Raw genomic sequence first — 12,178 nt, forward strand, 5'->3', positions numbered from 1 at the left:
TTATCCTTAGGGCAAGCATAGTTATGGATTTCTTCAATGCTCTGAATACTCAAACTTCAGGTAGGCTATATAATTACGATAAAGCAAAACCAGTATTGTTCCCATTTAATAAATATAAAAAGTAAAGTAAAGCACATAAAATAGGACACCAGCAACCACTAAAATTAGGATAGCAAGTTCTGTGAAGAGTATACATTTGGACCACAATTCCATGCTTAAGATAAGGACATGTTTGGATTGTACACACTGTTTACCTCTTAACTGAATGAGGGCCAAAGGACATTTTTAAGTGCACGCAAAAGACAGTTTGCTTACAGTGCCAAATGAGTCTCTCAGCATTCAGTTATGGGAGCTGCAAACTACATTAAGCACAGATGCCAGTCAGAAACTAGCTAGGCAGTTTCACAAACAGTTTGCACACGAGTAGTTAGTTAGTCCAAAACATAATCCATCGGTGTAGGCTCACTTTCAAGGAGTGTGTGTGTGGTGTACACTAAGACTTGCTTAAAGAATGCATAGCCAAAACAATATATTCATATCTGTGGTGTTTTTGAGGCTACAATCTAACAACCTTCATCCTTCCCACAGGATGTACTAACTAACTCCTTTGAGTTCAAAGTTAGAAATGTACTGAAATCTTTACCATACAAACATTAAGAAGTGGTGCTTAAATAGAAAAGTCAAAACAGTCAAAAATGTTTAACCCATTTTGAAGACCATTCCACCGAATCCCAGATTATTAAACTTTGTTTGCACCACAGCACCAAAAAAGAGTAAGGCAATGGTTAGGCATTGAAGGCACCCAAAGGGGTCTTGTTGAAAACCAATGTGGTAATGGGGCAGCATATTGGACTTGTCCATTGTTCATAATGAATTCAAGGAGCTTTGAAGAGCCCTATAAAGCAAATGGAATGTAGTCAAACTAGTTCATCAACAATGTCTACATCTCATCAGTGTGGGCTGGTTTGGTGGGGTCAAGGCTTGCGCTCCCTTTTCCTGTTGCTGACACCAGGGCCAGAGGTTCAGTCTGCCCTTCATCCAGAGTCGAGCTGTTCCCTGGTTGGCTCTCCTCCAGGGCCACATCCTCAATGTCAGTGATTTTGGGACTTTCTATTGGTTGCTTTAGTATTATGGAAGCATCCGGGGGATCTGATTGGCTGAGGTCACGGGAAACGGGTAGGGTATCAGGCTGAATGATACGGTTGTCCACATCCTCAGCAGCTTGCAAGGATGAAGCAGGATCTGTGAGGATGCTTCTGGAGATAACTGAAATGGTAAAGAAGAGGGAAGGCTATTTAACTTTCATCGTTTTCAGAAGAAAAATGATCCATTATTAATTCCTAAATGGATAACTAACCCCCTTTTGGTGTATAGTCCTCTTCTATGGATGAGGCGCCCCAGTGGAAGGGGCTGTAACTTGGGAAGATGATGAGGCCCAGAGAGAAGATGATAATCTGATGGGAAACAACAGACACACGTTCAATTCACTTTTTTTTAAGATCACCCTGAAAGTACCCAAAGGCATGGATGAAAGACATGTTGATCTCACCATGACGCAGGTGCTGGTCTGTGCTGCTTTAGTGACCGTCTGCTTGATCAGCGACTGTAGTCTGCGCAGCTGAGCCAGGAGAGACCTGTGCATGGAGATATTATAAAAACACCAGAACTAACAAGACACAAACAGCTTCATTGAGCATCATCAGTGCAAAAAGGTGATGTTAGCCAATTAACTTACATGTTGTGTTTCTCCAGCTGTTCCACGGTCCTCTGCAGCTCTTTGTTTTGCACTGAGCAAGCTGCTGCCCTGAGACACAGAAAATACCTAGGGTCACTGACAGAAAAGTATTCCTACTGTCCGACAGTGTCACACCATTGGGGAGAGTCAACAATAACTCAGTGGCAGAATGGAACAGAAGGACCCATTGTCAAGACTTCCTACTGCACATGCCTCACTGTTGTAACACAAATGAAAATGCTAAGGAAATGCAAGTGACTTGTTTATAGAGAATATTATCCACCATGGACTACAAAGTGGGTCCAATTTTCATGGAGCCTAATTGAAGCCTCAGGCCTCACCTGCTCTCAAGCCCATCCACATAGTCCTTCTTCCTGCGACGGCTGTCTTGGGCTGACTGTTTGTTGCGTATTTTGCGTCTCACTTTTTTCAGAATCCTTTCCTCAGCCTAGAAGGGAATTCAGTCCAGTACATTTAGATGCAATTCAACTCAGAGATAAACAATTTCAGTCAATTTCAGTCAAATCATATAAAATATACAGCATAGTCATTTGTTATGTCAAAGTTGTTATGCAAAAGTAATGTAATCCAAGTGCATGCAAGGAAGTAATGGATTTGGGGTACATAGAATAGTGTACCATCTACTGTGCGTGTGTGTCTGACCTTGGTGAGGGGCAGGTTGTTGGGCAGAGAGATCCCCTCTTGGTTCAGCAGTTTCTGCTCCTCCTCAGTCAGTGTGAGGTCAGGGTAAAGCTGATCAGGAGAAGAGGATATTGTGTTTATAATCCTCACCGCCATAATCCCATAGAGAGACACTTGAACAACCACCGGGGTCTCAGACTAACAATCCCCTCCCCCCACTATCTTCTTATTGTGCCTATCTTCTCCATTCATTAGGGATTGATGCCTATGGATTTCATCACATCTTTACAATAAATTTGCAGGCCTCCTGTATAAATCAGCGGGAAAGATTGTCACTATGTAATTACATCTAATTAGATGGTAAAAACATTCCCTATTCATTTGGGATTGAGCCCTGCAGCTTTGTCCTAATGCATACAGCGGGATCTTCACAACAGATGCCATTGAATATGGACTTTTCTTGGCATAAGACCACTTTTGTGGTGTGAAAATATCAAAAACTCTTATTTTGGAGTCAACTTGCCCCTTTTAAGTCTCACCAGCGGGCTGTCTGGACTGGTGGGGCCTGAGGTGGTACCAGAGTGGGTAGAAAGATGACCATGGTCAAATCTACCAGCGGATACTAGGGGTAACTCGTTGACGATACAGGACTCCGAGATCAACATCTGAGAACTCCAATCATCTGTAGCAGAAGACATAGGAAAAGAGAGTAAATTCCCACCCAACACACATGGACTGACACACACAGATGTGTGTGTGCTAGCGTACACACACACACACACACACACACACACACACACACACACACACACACACACACACACACACACACACTCACCCAGTTCTATGGAAATGACATCAACACTATGCTGCTCTGGCTCCGTCTTGATGTTGGCCAGGGTGCTGATGTCATAGACCACCTGATAGATAGTTGTGGGGACCTGAGAGGGGTCCACCGTGGCAGTTAGGGGGCTCTTGGAGCAGGGTTCCTCAGAGATGCCACTGTCGCTCTCTGAGGAGGTCTCCACTGGGTCTCTGGTAGGGAAGACATCATTTGGATTGATGGCATAAAGCACATCCTCTGGCTCGCTGTCGTTTAAACCCTGTAACATATGGAGAGGAATTAGGTAATACTTTAAGCAAATGGGTATAATACATTATTACATGTTAATAATGTTTTAATAAATAAAGTTGAGTAAATATTGCCCCAGGTCTTTACAACTTGGCTCACTATATTGTACAACTAGTTATAATGGGAAACCATCCGCACACTTTGGGGGTCTACCGTGCATTCATCTAGGGGTTTTTCAGAGCCAGCATAGATGACATCAGAGCAAGAAAATGGCCCTTCCAGTCCCCAACTCTCCTCTGTCATACTGTCCTCTTTTTGGCAGAAAAACAGCTCCCCATTCTCTATATCCATGTCCTAGAAGAAACAAAACAGCAGTTAGAAGTATTACAAAATATTTATCAATTCAGTTCACTTTTGTGTACTTCTCTTATTGCACTGTCAATCTTACAACTCTTTGTTATTAAAGTGTTTGAAACTCATATCTACGTTGTTGTAAGTGGAGATTTATAAAGCACGAAGGTGTGGCAACTGTTAAAGGGTGGAGCTATATCTATTATTACTGTTTGATCAGTGGGAGTCCTTTCGCAAGAGGATATCAGCATCCTGGTGCACGCACGCACAAACACACACAGTTGTATTAAAAACGGATAGGCTTTCTCAATAGCAATTGTAACCCCTCATAAAATCACAACTATTATCCTTTTTTGACCTCATATTTAATATGTAGGCCTACTAGTTAGGCTAGCAGAAATAATAATATCACGTGACCCACACCAGTAGTCTTTAATAAACTATAGTCTGTCTATACGTATGTTTTCTATATCGTAGGCTATTGCCTGAATATATTCAGCCAAGTGTTCAGATAATGATCTCACGCTATTAAATGCCGGAACTTAAATAAAGTTTATTCATTAAAATTCAACATTCGCAAACGAATGCCTTCTTGGTTCGTATTAGATGTTGAGTTTGACACGACACCTCGGTCATGTATAGGATTCCGTTCCCTGTCAAGCAGGATAAACAAGTGTTACATTGTACTCTCCAACTATAGCTTCATGACACCACAAACAACTTACTTGTCTGCTGCTGTTTTCAGAAGCGATGATTCTTCCGAATATAGTATATATATATAGATATAGGTCTACTTCAAGAGCATTACAACAATAGAAGGCCCAACGTGAGGAGAAAAATGCAGACGAGTAGTGTTTAAAGATCAACCAGTGTAAGACGCATTTCTCCCAAAAATCCAGCTGGCAATTCTCATGTCAATCATCCCGGAGGGCGAATAACCATACTGGCACGGCGGATGTGCGTCGCCTGTACGCAACCGTTGGCTCTAAAATCACTAACTAATAGAGTATGTGGATTTCTCTCTGTGTCTTACTTATTCCACAATGCAAAAACATGTCCCTTTTATAAATCAGTACATTTACACCAACGTTGTACAGTTCATAAACGTCAAAAAAAAAACGAAGTCCCTCCCACTTTACCCCTTTGATTCGGCAGGGCAATTTATGTGTGAATACTTCGTGGGCACAATGTAGCAGTGAATTAGATATTGTACTGGACATACTGGAAAAGAACAGTTACAGTATCGTATTGAACTCAAAAGACCTTGACTTTTGCCAACCTTCTCTATTGAGACGTTTTTGCAGTAGGAAAGTCAGAGCAAAATCAAAGGATCATGGCAAAATCTAAAAGTGTGTCACACCATCTGGAGTTCTGACTTTGAACAGGTCATGGATATCTCAAAGCAGTGTTGATGGTTTGTAATACATGGCTGGCACGTCAATGATGGCTGGAAGAGCCTGGTGGGTTGGTGTTCCTTGCAAAAATGGATAGCAGGGTGGTGAGTCAATCTTTGTATGTGTTCACTGCTCTCTGTGCACTTATCTATTTACAATAGACACTTATCTTTTTGTCTCACCATTCTTTGTAGTTGATTGACTGATCAACAATGGAAAAGGCAGCCAAATGTTGCGATCTTGAATGTAACTTTGTGAAATTGTATCATTCCCTTTACCCTGTAGGTGGCGTTAGAGTCTGTCCTGCTGGTGGATGGTGGGGAGACCATTGTGGTGCAAGGGCTGTGGGTGGCTCCTAGTGTGAGTGGCCAGGGGATTACTGGTGCCATCCAGAGATATGTGACAGTGTATTCCTGCAGTCACTTTCCACAGGTCACTTGCCCGAAGACTGTGCCGAGGACACGACCCAACACCTGAAAAACTGTATAGATATCACCTGTTGGCCAAAGAGGTAGGCCTACATAGCTTGCATGCAAGTGTGGTTTGTATTGAGCAGGGACGTGCACAACTGTAGTCCTTGATGGCCACAGTTCTGAGGCCCAGTCATTTGACATATAACATTCTCTAGTTGTGTAATTTACAATTATACACTACCATTCAAAAGTTTAGGGTAACTTAGAAATGTCCTTGTTTTTGAAAGAAAAGCACATTTTTTGTCCATTAAAATAACATCAAATTGATCAGAAATACAGTGTAGACATTGTTAATGTTGCAAATGACTATTGTAACAGGAAACAGCAGATTTTTTTAATGGAATATCTACATAGGCGTACAGAGGCCCATTATCAGCAACCATCACTCCTGTGTTCTAATTTGAACTTGTACTTTTAAAAATCCAACTCTCTAAAAACAAGTCTCTCACCGTTGCCGCCTGCTATAGACCACCCTCTGCCCCCAGCTGTGCTCTGGACACCATATGTGAACTGATTGCCCCCCATCTATCTTCAGAGTTCATGCTGCTAGGTGACCTAAACTGGAACATGCTTAACACCCCAGCCATCCTACAATCTAAGCATGATGCCTTCAATCTCACACAAATTATCAATGAACCTACCAGGTACCACCCCAAAGCCGTTAACATGGGCACCCTCATAGATATCATCCTAACCATCTTGCCCTCTAAATACACCTTTGGTGTTTTCAACCAAGATCTCAGCGATCACTGCCTCATTGCCTGCATCCGCAATGGGTCAGCGGTCAAGCGATCTCCACTCATCACTGTCAAGCGCTCCCTGAAACACTTCAGCGAGCAGGCCTTTCTAATCGACCTGGCCCGGGTATCCTGGAAGGATATTGACCTCATCCCGTCAGTAGAGGATGCCTGGTTATTTTTTTAAATGCCTTCCTCACCATCTTAAATAAGCATGCCCGATTCAAGAAATTTAGAACCAGGAACAGATATAGCCCTTGGTTCTCTCCAGACCTGACTGCCCTTAACCAACACAAAAACATCCTATGGCGTTCTGCATTAGCATCGAAAAGCCCCCGTGATATGCAACTTTTCAGGGAAGTTAGAAACCAATATACACAGGCAGTTAGAAAAGCCAAGGCTAGCTTTTTCAAGCAGAAATTTGCTTCCTGCAACACAAACTCAAAAAAGTTCTGGGACACTGTAAAGTCAATGAAGAATAAAAACACCTCCTCCCAGCTGCCCACTGCACTGAGGATAGGAAACTCTGTCACCACCGATAAATCCACTATAATTGAGAATTACAATAAGCATTTTTCTACGTCTGGCCATGCTTTCCACCTGGCTACCCCTACCCCGGTCAACTGCACTGTACCCCCCACAGCAACTCACCCAAGCATTCCCCATTTCTCCTTCTCCCAAATCCAGTCAGCTGATGTTCTGAAAGCGCAGCAAAATCTGGACCCCTACAAATCAGCCGGGCTAGACAATCTGGACCCTTTCTTTCTAAAATTATCTACCAAAATTGTTGCAACCCTTATTACTAGCCTGTTCAACTCTCTTTTGTGTCGTCTGAGATTCCCAAAGATTGGAAAGCAGCTGCGGTCATCCCTCTCTTCAAAGGGGGGGACACTCTAGACCCAAACTACTACAGACCTATATCTATCCTACCCTGCCTTTCTAAGGTCTTCGAAAGCCAAGTCAACAAACAGATTACCGACCATTTCGAATCCCACCACACCTTCTCCGCTATGCAATCTGGTTTCAGAGCTGGTCATGGGTGCACCTCAGCCACGCTCAAGGTCCTAAACGATATCTTAACCACCATCGATAAGAAACAATACTGTGCAGCCGTATTCATTGACCTGGCTTTTGACTCTGTCAATCACCACATCCTCATCGGCAGACTCGATAGCCTTGGTTTCTCAAATGATTCCCTCGCCTGGTTTACCAACTACTTCTCTGATAGAGTTCAGTGTGTCAAATCTGAGGGCCTGTTGTCTGGGCCTCCGGCAGTCTCTATGAGGGTGCCACAGGGTTCAATTCTTGGGCCGACTCTCTTCTCTGTATACATCAATGATGTCGCTCTTGCTGCTGGTGAGTCACTGATCCACCTCTACGCAGACGACACCATTCTGTATACTTCTGGCCCTTCTTTGGACACTGTGTTAACAACACTCCAGATGAGCTTCAATGCCATACAACTCTCCTTCCGTGGCCTCCAACTGCTCTTAATGCAAGTAAAACTAAATGCATGCTTTTCAACCAATCGCTGCCCGCACCCGCCTGCCCGTCTAGCATTACTACTCTGGACGGTTGTGACTTAGAAAATGTGGACAACTACAAATACCTAGGTGTGTGGTTAGACTGGAAACTCTCCTTCCAGACTCGCATCAAACATCTCCAATCCAAAGTTAAATCTAGAATTGGCTTCCTATTTCGCAAACAAAGTGTCCTTCACTCATGCTGCCAAACATACCCTCGTAAAACTGACCATCCTACCGATCCTCGACTTCCGCGATGTCATTTACAAAATAGCCTCTAATACCCTACTCAATAAATGGGATGCAGTCTATCACAGTGCCATCCATTTTGTCACCAAAGCCCCATATATTACCCACCACTGCGACCTGTATGCTCACATTGGCTGGCCCGCGCTTCATACTCGTCGCCAAACCCACTGGCTCCAGGTCATCCACAAGACCCTGCTAGGTAAAGTCCCCCCTTATCTCAGCTCGCTGGTCACCATGGCAGCACCCACCTGTAGCACGCGCTCCAGCAGGTATATCTCTCTGGTCACCCCCAAAACCAATTCTTCCTTTGGCCGCCTTTCCTTCCAGTTCTCTCCGGGACAGTGACTGGAACGAACTACAAAAATCTCTGAAACTGGAAACACTTATCTCACTCACTAGTTTTCAGCACCAGCTGTCAGAGCAGCTCACAGATTACTTCACCTGTACATAGCCCATCTATAATTTAGACCAAACAACTACCTTTTCCCCTACTGTATCTACTTTGCACATTCTTCCACTGCAAATCTACCATTCCAGTGTTTTACTTGCTATATTGTATTTACTTCGCCACCATTGCCTTTTTTTTTGCCTTTACCTCCCTTATCTCCCCTCATTTGCTCACATCGTATATAGACTTATTTTTCTACTGTATTATTGACTGTATGTTTGTTTTTGTCACGTTCTGACCTTTATTTCCTTTGTTTTGTCATTATTTAGTATGGTCAGGGCGTGAGTTGGGGTGGGCAGTCTATGTTTGTTTTTCTATGATTTGGGGATTTCTATGTTTCGGGCCTAGTATGGTTCTCAATCAGAGGCAGGTGTCATTAGTTGTCTCTGATTGAGAATCATACTTAGGTAGCCTGGGTTTCACTGTGCATTTGTGGGTGTTTGTTTCCGTGTTTGTGTTTTTCACCACATGGTACTGTTTTGGGTTTCGTTCATTCCACGTTTATTGTTTTTTGTATTCAGTTGTTCATGTGTACTATTTCGTATTAAAAGAACCATGGACACTTACCATGCCGCATATTGGTCCTCCGATCCTTTTCGCCTCTCCTCTTTGGAAGAAGAGGAGGAAATCCCTTACAGTTTTACTCCATGTGTAACTCTGTGTTGTTGTATGTGTCAAACTGCTTTGCTTTATCTTGGCCAGGTCGCAATTGTAAATGAGAACTTGTTCTCAACTTGCCTACCTGGTTAAATAAAGGTAAAATAAAAAAATGGCACATTGTGTTCGGTAATTTAAGTTTATCATTTTAAAAGGCTAATTGATCATTAGAAAACCCTTTTGTAATTGTTAGCACAGCTGAAAACTGTTCTGATTAAAGAAGCAATAAAACTGTCATTCTTTCGACTAGTTGAGTATCTGTAGCATCAGCATTTGTGGGTTCGATTAAAGTCTCAAAATGGCCAGAGACAAAGCACTTTCTTCTGAAACTCGTCAGTCTAATTATTTTTCTGAGAAATGAAGGCTGGCTCTAAACTGGCTCCAACCAGAATAGAAAGAGGAGTGGGAAGCCCCAGTGCACAACTGAGCAAGAGGACAAGTACATTAGAGTGTCTAGTTTGAGAAACAGATTCCTCACAAGTCCTCAACTGGCAGCTTTATTAAATAGTACCCGCAAGGGGGACAAAATGGTGCCGTAGAGAGAACACGGTGTTTCAGCGAGCTCTCTTGGCATTCGTAAATTTATATTCTTACATTAATCTTCTAGCTTGAAAAAGTGGTAGAATTGGCTAAATAAGTTACCATATAATGAGTCTTGACGACTATTTCGCAAAAACTCCCGACAACATGCCCAATAGAACTACTAAGAAGTCGGCCAAAACCACCACCCCTGTGGATGTGCATGAGGAGCTAGCTAACGTTAGCGAAGCTAACACCATTGCGGATCCAGGCACAATGGACCTGATGATTCAAAAGATGACTGATAACATTACTAAAGTGATCGATGCTAAGATAAGAACGGTCTTGGAAGCAATAGCAGGCCATTCAGCTGAAATACAGAGCGTTGTGAAACGTGTTGTTGAGGCGGAAGGAAGAATTGCTGCAGTGGAAACTTCAACTACATCTATGGACGCTAAGATAAAAGCACTTGAGAAACAGGTGCGCAAAATGGCGGAGCACATTGACAACTTGGATAATCGAGGACACAGATGCAATATTCGTGTTGTGGGACTCCCGGAAAATTCTGAAGGGACACATTCAGTAAAATTCTTTGAGGAATGGATCCCTGGCTACCTACAAATGGACACTAAGGCTGGTCGTGTGAAGCTGGACAGAGCCCATCGCTCTCAAGCACCGATACCCGGTCCCAATCAGCGCCCACTACCGACCGGTGGTTATAAAGTTCCACAACTTCACCGACAAGCAGCGCGTCATGGATGCGGCTAGAAACATCGGCTCTGATGGTAGTCAACATAAAGGTCCAAAGGTCTCATTCTTCAATGATCATTCCACAGCGGTTGTACGAAGACGCAAAGCGTTTGATGAGGCGAAGGCTCGACTCAGGAGAATGAAGATGGACTACGCACTGTTGTACCCGGCCACATTGAAGATTATGGTCAACGGATCACCTAAAAGCTCTACACACCTGAAGAGGCTGCTGCATTTATTGACTCTCTCGGGTAAATAACTTTAAGCTGCACCTCCACAGCATTGAATAACTTTGTTTATTTTTGGTTGGATCTGATCATGAAACAGTGGTGTGAGTCCTCACGTACTCCGGCTCAGTAATATTCGTATCTTTATTATTTTTCTTGCTAAAGTAATAGCCGCTATAGCTCAGGCTGAGATATGTGTGAATCCATATTGGTGCCCAGGCTTGATTTTAGGTGGAAGAGCCTCAATCTTCTTCTATTGATTTTCTTTTCCATATATATAAAGGATGAGGCTATTGAGCGGCAATGCGGACTTAAGAGTCTACATTGGAGAGTTGAAATCCCCTGCATGTTAGCTAGTGGGAAAACCCCCTTTTGGATCTTTACATGTTTAATTTTTGGGTTTAGTATAGTTCGAGTTCAGGGTTCATATTTTTTGTTTATGCTCAGTGAGATAGAGGAGAGTTCAACACATGGAAAAAGGTACCACCCCACTTTTACAGTAGGATCCAGTCTGGATATTGAATGGTCAAGATACAATGGCAGATAACAGACTGCGTGTATGTACGTGGAACATTAGAGGGAGCCATAACCCCATTAAAAGGAAGAAAGTTCTGTCTTTTTTGAAAAAATAAAATATTGATATTGCCCTGTTGCAAGAAACTCATTTGGATGATAAGGAGCACCTGAAATTACAACAAGGAGGGTTTGGTCAAGTGTTTTTCTCATCATTTACATCCAGAAGTAGAGGTGTAGCAATTCTGGTGAAAAAGAACTTACCACTTAAGGTCTTGAATTGTGTGAAAGATAAATTTGGTCGCTTTGTTATAATTAATGGTACTTTACAAGGGCAGAACATTTCCATAATGAATATTTACTTCCCCCCTGCTCACCCCCCTGATTTCCTCACTAAGGCATTTCTAGACTTTTCAGAATTAAACTCAGACACTGCAGTGGTTGGAGGAGATTTTAACTGCTTGTTGAACCCCCTTATTGATAGGTTTCCCAGTGGTATAGCTTCACTCTCTCCTCAAGCTAAGTCACTTAAAGTTATTTGTGATGATCTGGGGTATGCGGATGTCTGGAGAGCTTTTCATCCCTCCAACAGAGAGTTCACTTTTTTCTCTGCACCTCATGGATGTCAGACTAGAATAGATTATTTTTTTATGCCCAAGACGTCTTTGCAGTCTGTTTTATCCGCTAGGATAGGAAGCATCGTCATATCTGATCATGCTGAGGTGATCCTGGACATAAAACTCAACGGGGCATTCAATCGGTCAAGACATTGGAGGTTGAACACAACCATTCTTAAAGACCATACATTCACATCATATTTTATAACAGAGTTTAAAGCATTTTTCTCTATTAACTCTCAATCAACAGATAACCCCTCGCTCCTTTGGG

The 12,178-nt window shown here is 42.8% G+C and overlaps 1 protein-coding gene across 2 annotated transcripts; it reads right to left on the reverse strand.

The window, feature by feature from the left end:
• Positions 1–90: 90 nt before the first annotated feature.
• LOC112222857 (cyclic AMP-responsive element-binding protein 3-like protein 4) lies at positions 91–4,747 on the reverse strand. Of its 2 annotated transcripts, none has more exons than XM_024385699.2 (10): positions 4,526–4,747; positions 3,663–3,803; positions 3,216–3,480; positions 2,917–3,059; positions 2,399–2,488; positions 2,077–2,183; positions 1,736–1,804; positions 1,550–1,634; positions 1,358–1,454; positions 91–1,266 (listed from the first exon to the last, which is right to left on the reverse strand). In XM_024385699.2, exons 2-10 carry the CDS (start codon positions 3,798–3,800, stop codon positions 941–943), a joined length of 1,320 nt encoding a protein of 439 aa, XP_024241467.1. In that variant the 5' UTR covers positions 3,801–3,803; positions 4,526–4,747; the 3' UTR covers positions 91–940. The 2 variants fall into 2 exon arrangements, with proteins under 2 accessions (XP_024241467.1, XP_024241466.1); XM_024385698.2 differs by having other exon boundaries at positions 3,648–3,803; positions 4,526–4,746.
• Between the last annotated feature and the right edge of the window lie 7,431 nt (positions 4,748–12,178).

The sequence above is a fragment of the Oncorhynchus tshawytscha genome, linkage group LG23 (assembly GCF_018296145.1).
Source record: "Oncorhynchus tshawytscha isolate Ot180627B linkage group LG23, Otsh_v2.0, whole genome shotgun sequence".
NCBI lineage: Eukaryota > Metazoa > Chordata > Actinopteri > Salmoniformes > Salmonidae > Oncorhynchus > Oncorhynchus tshawytscha.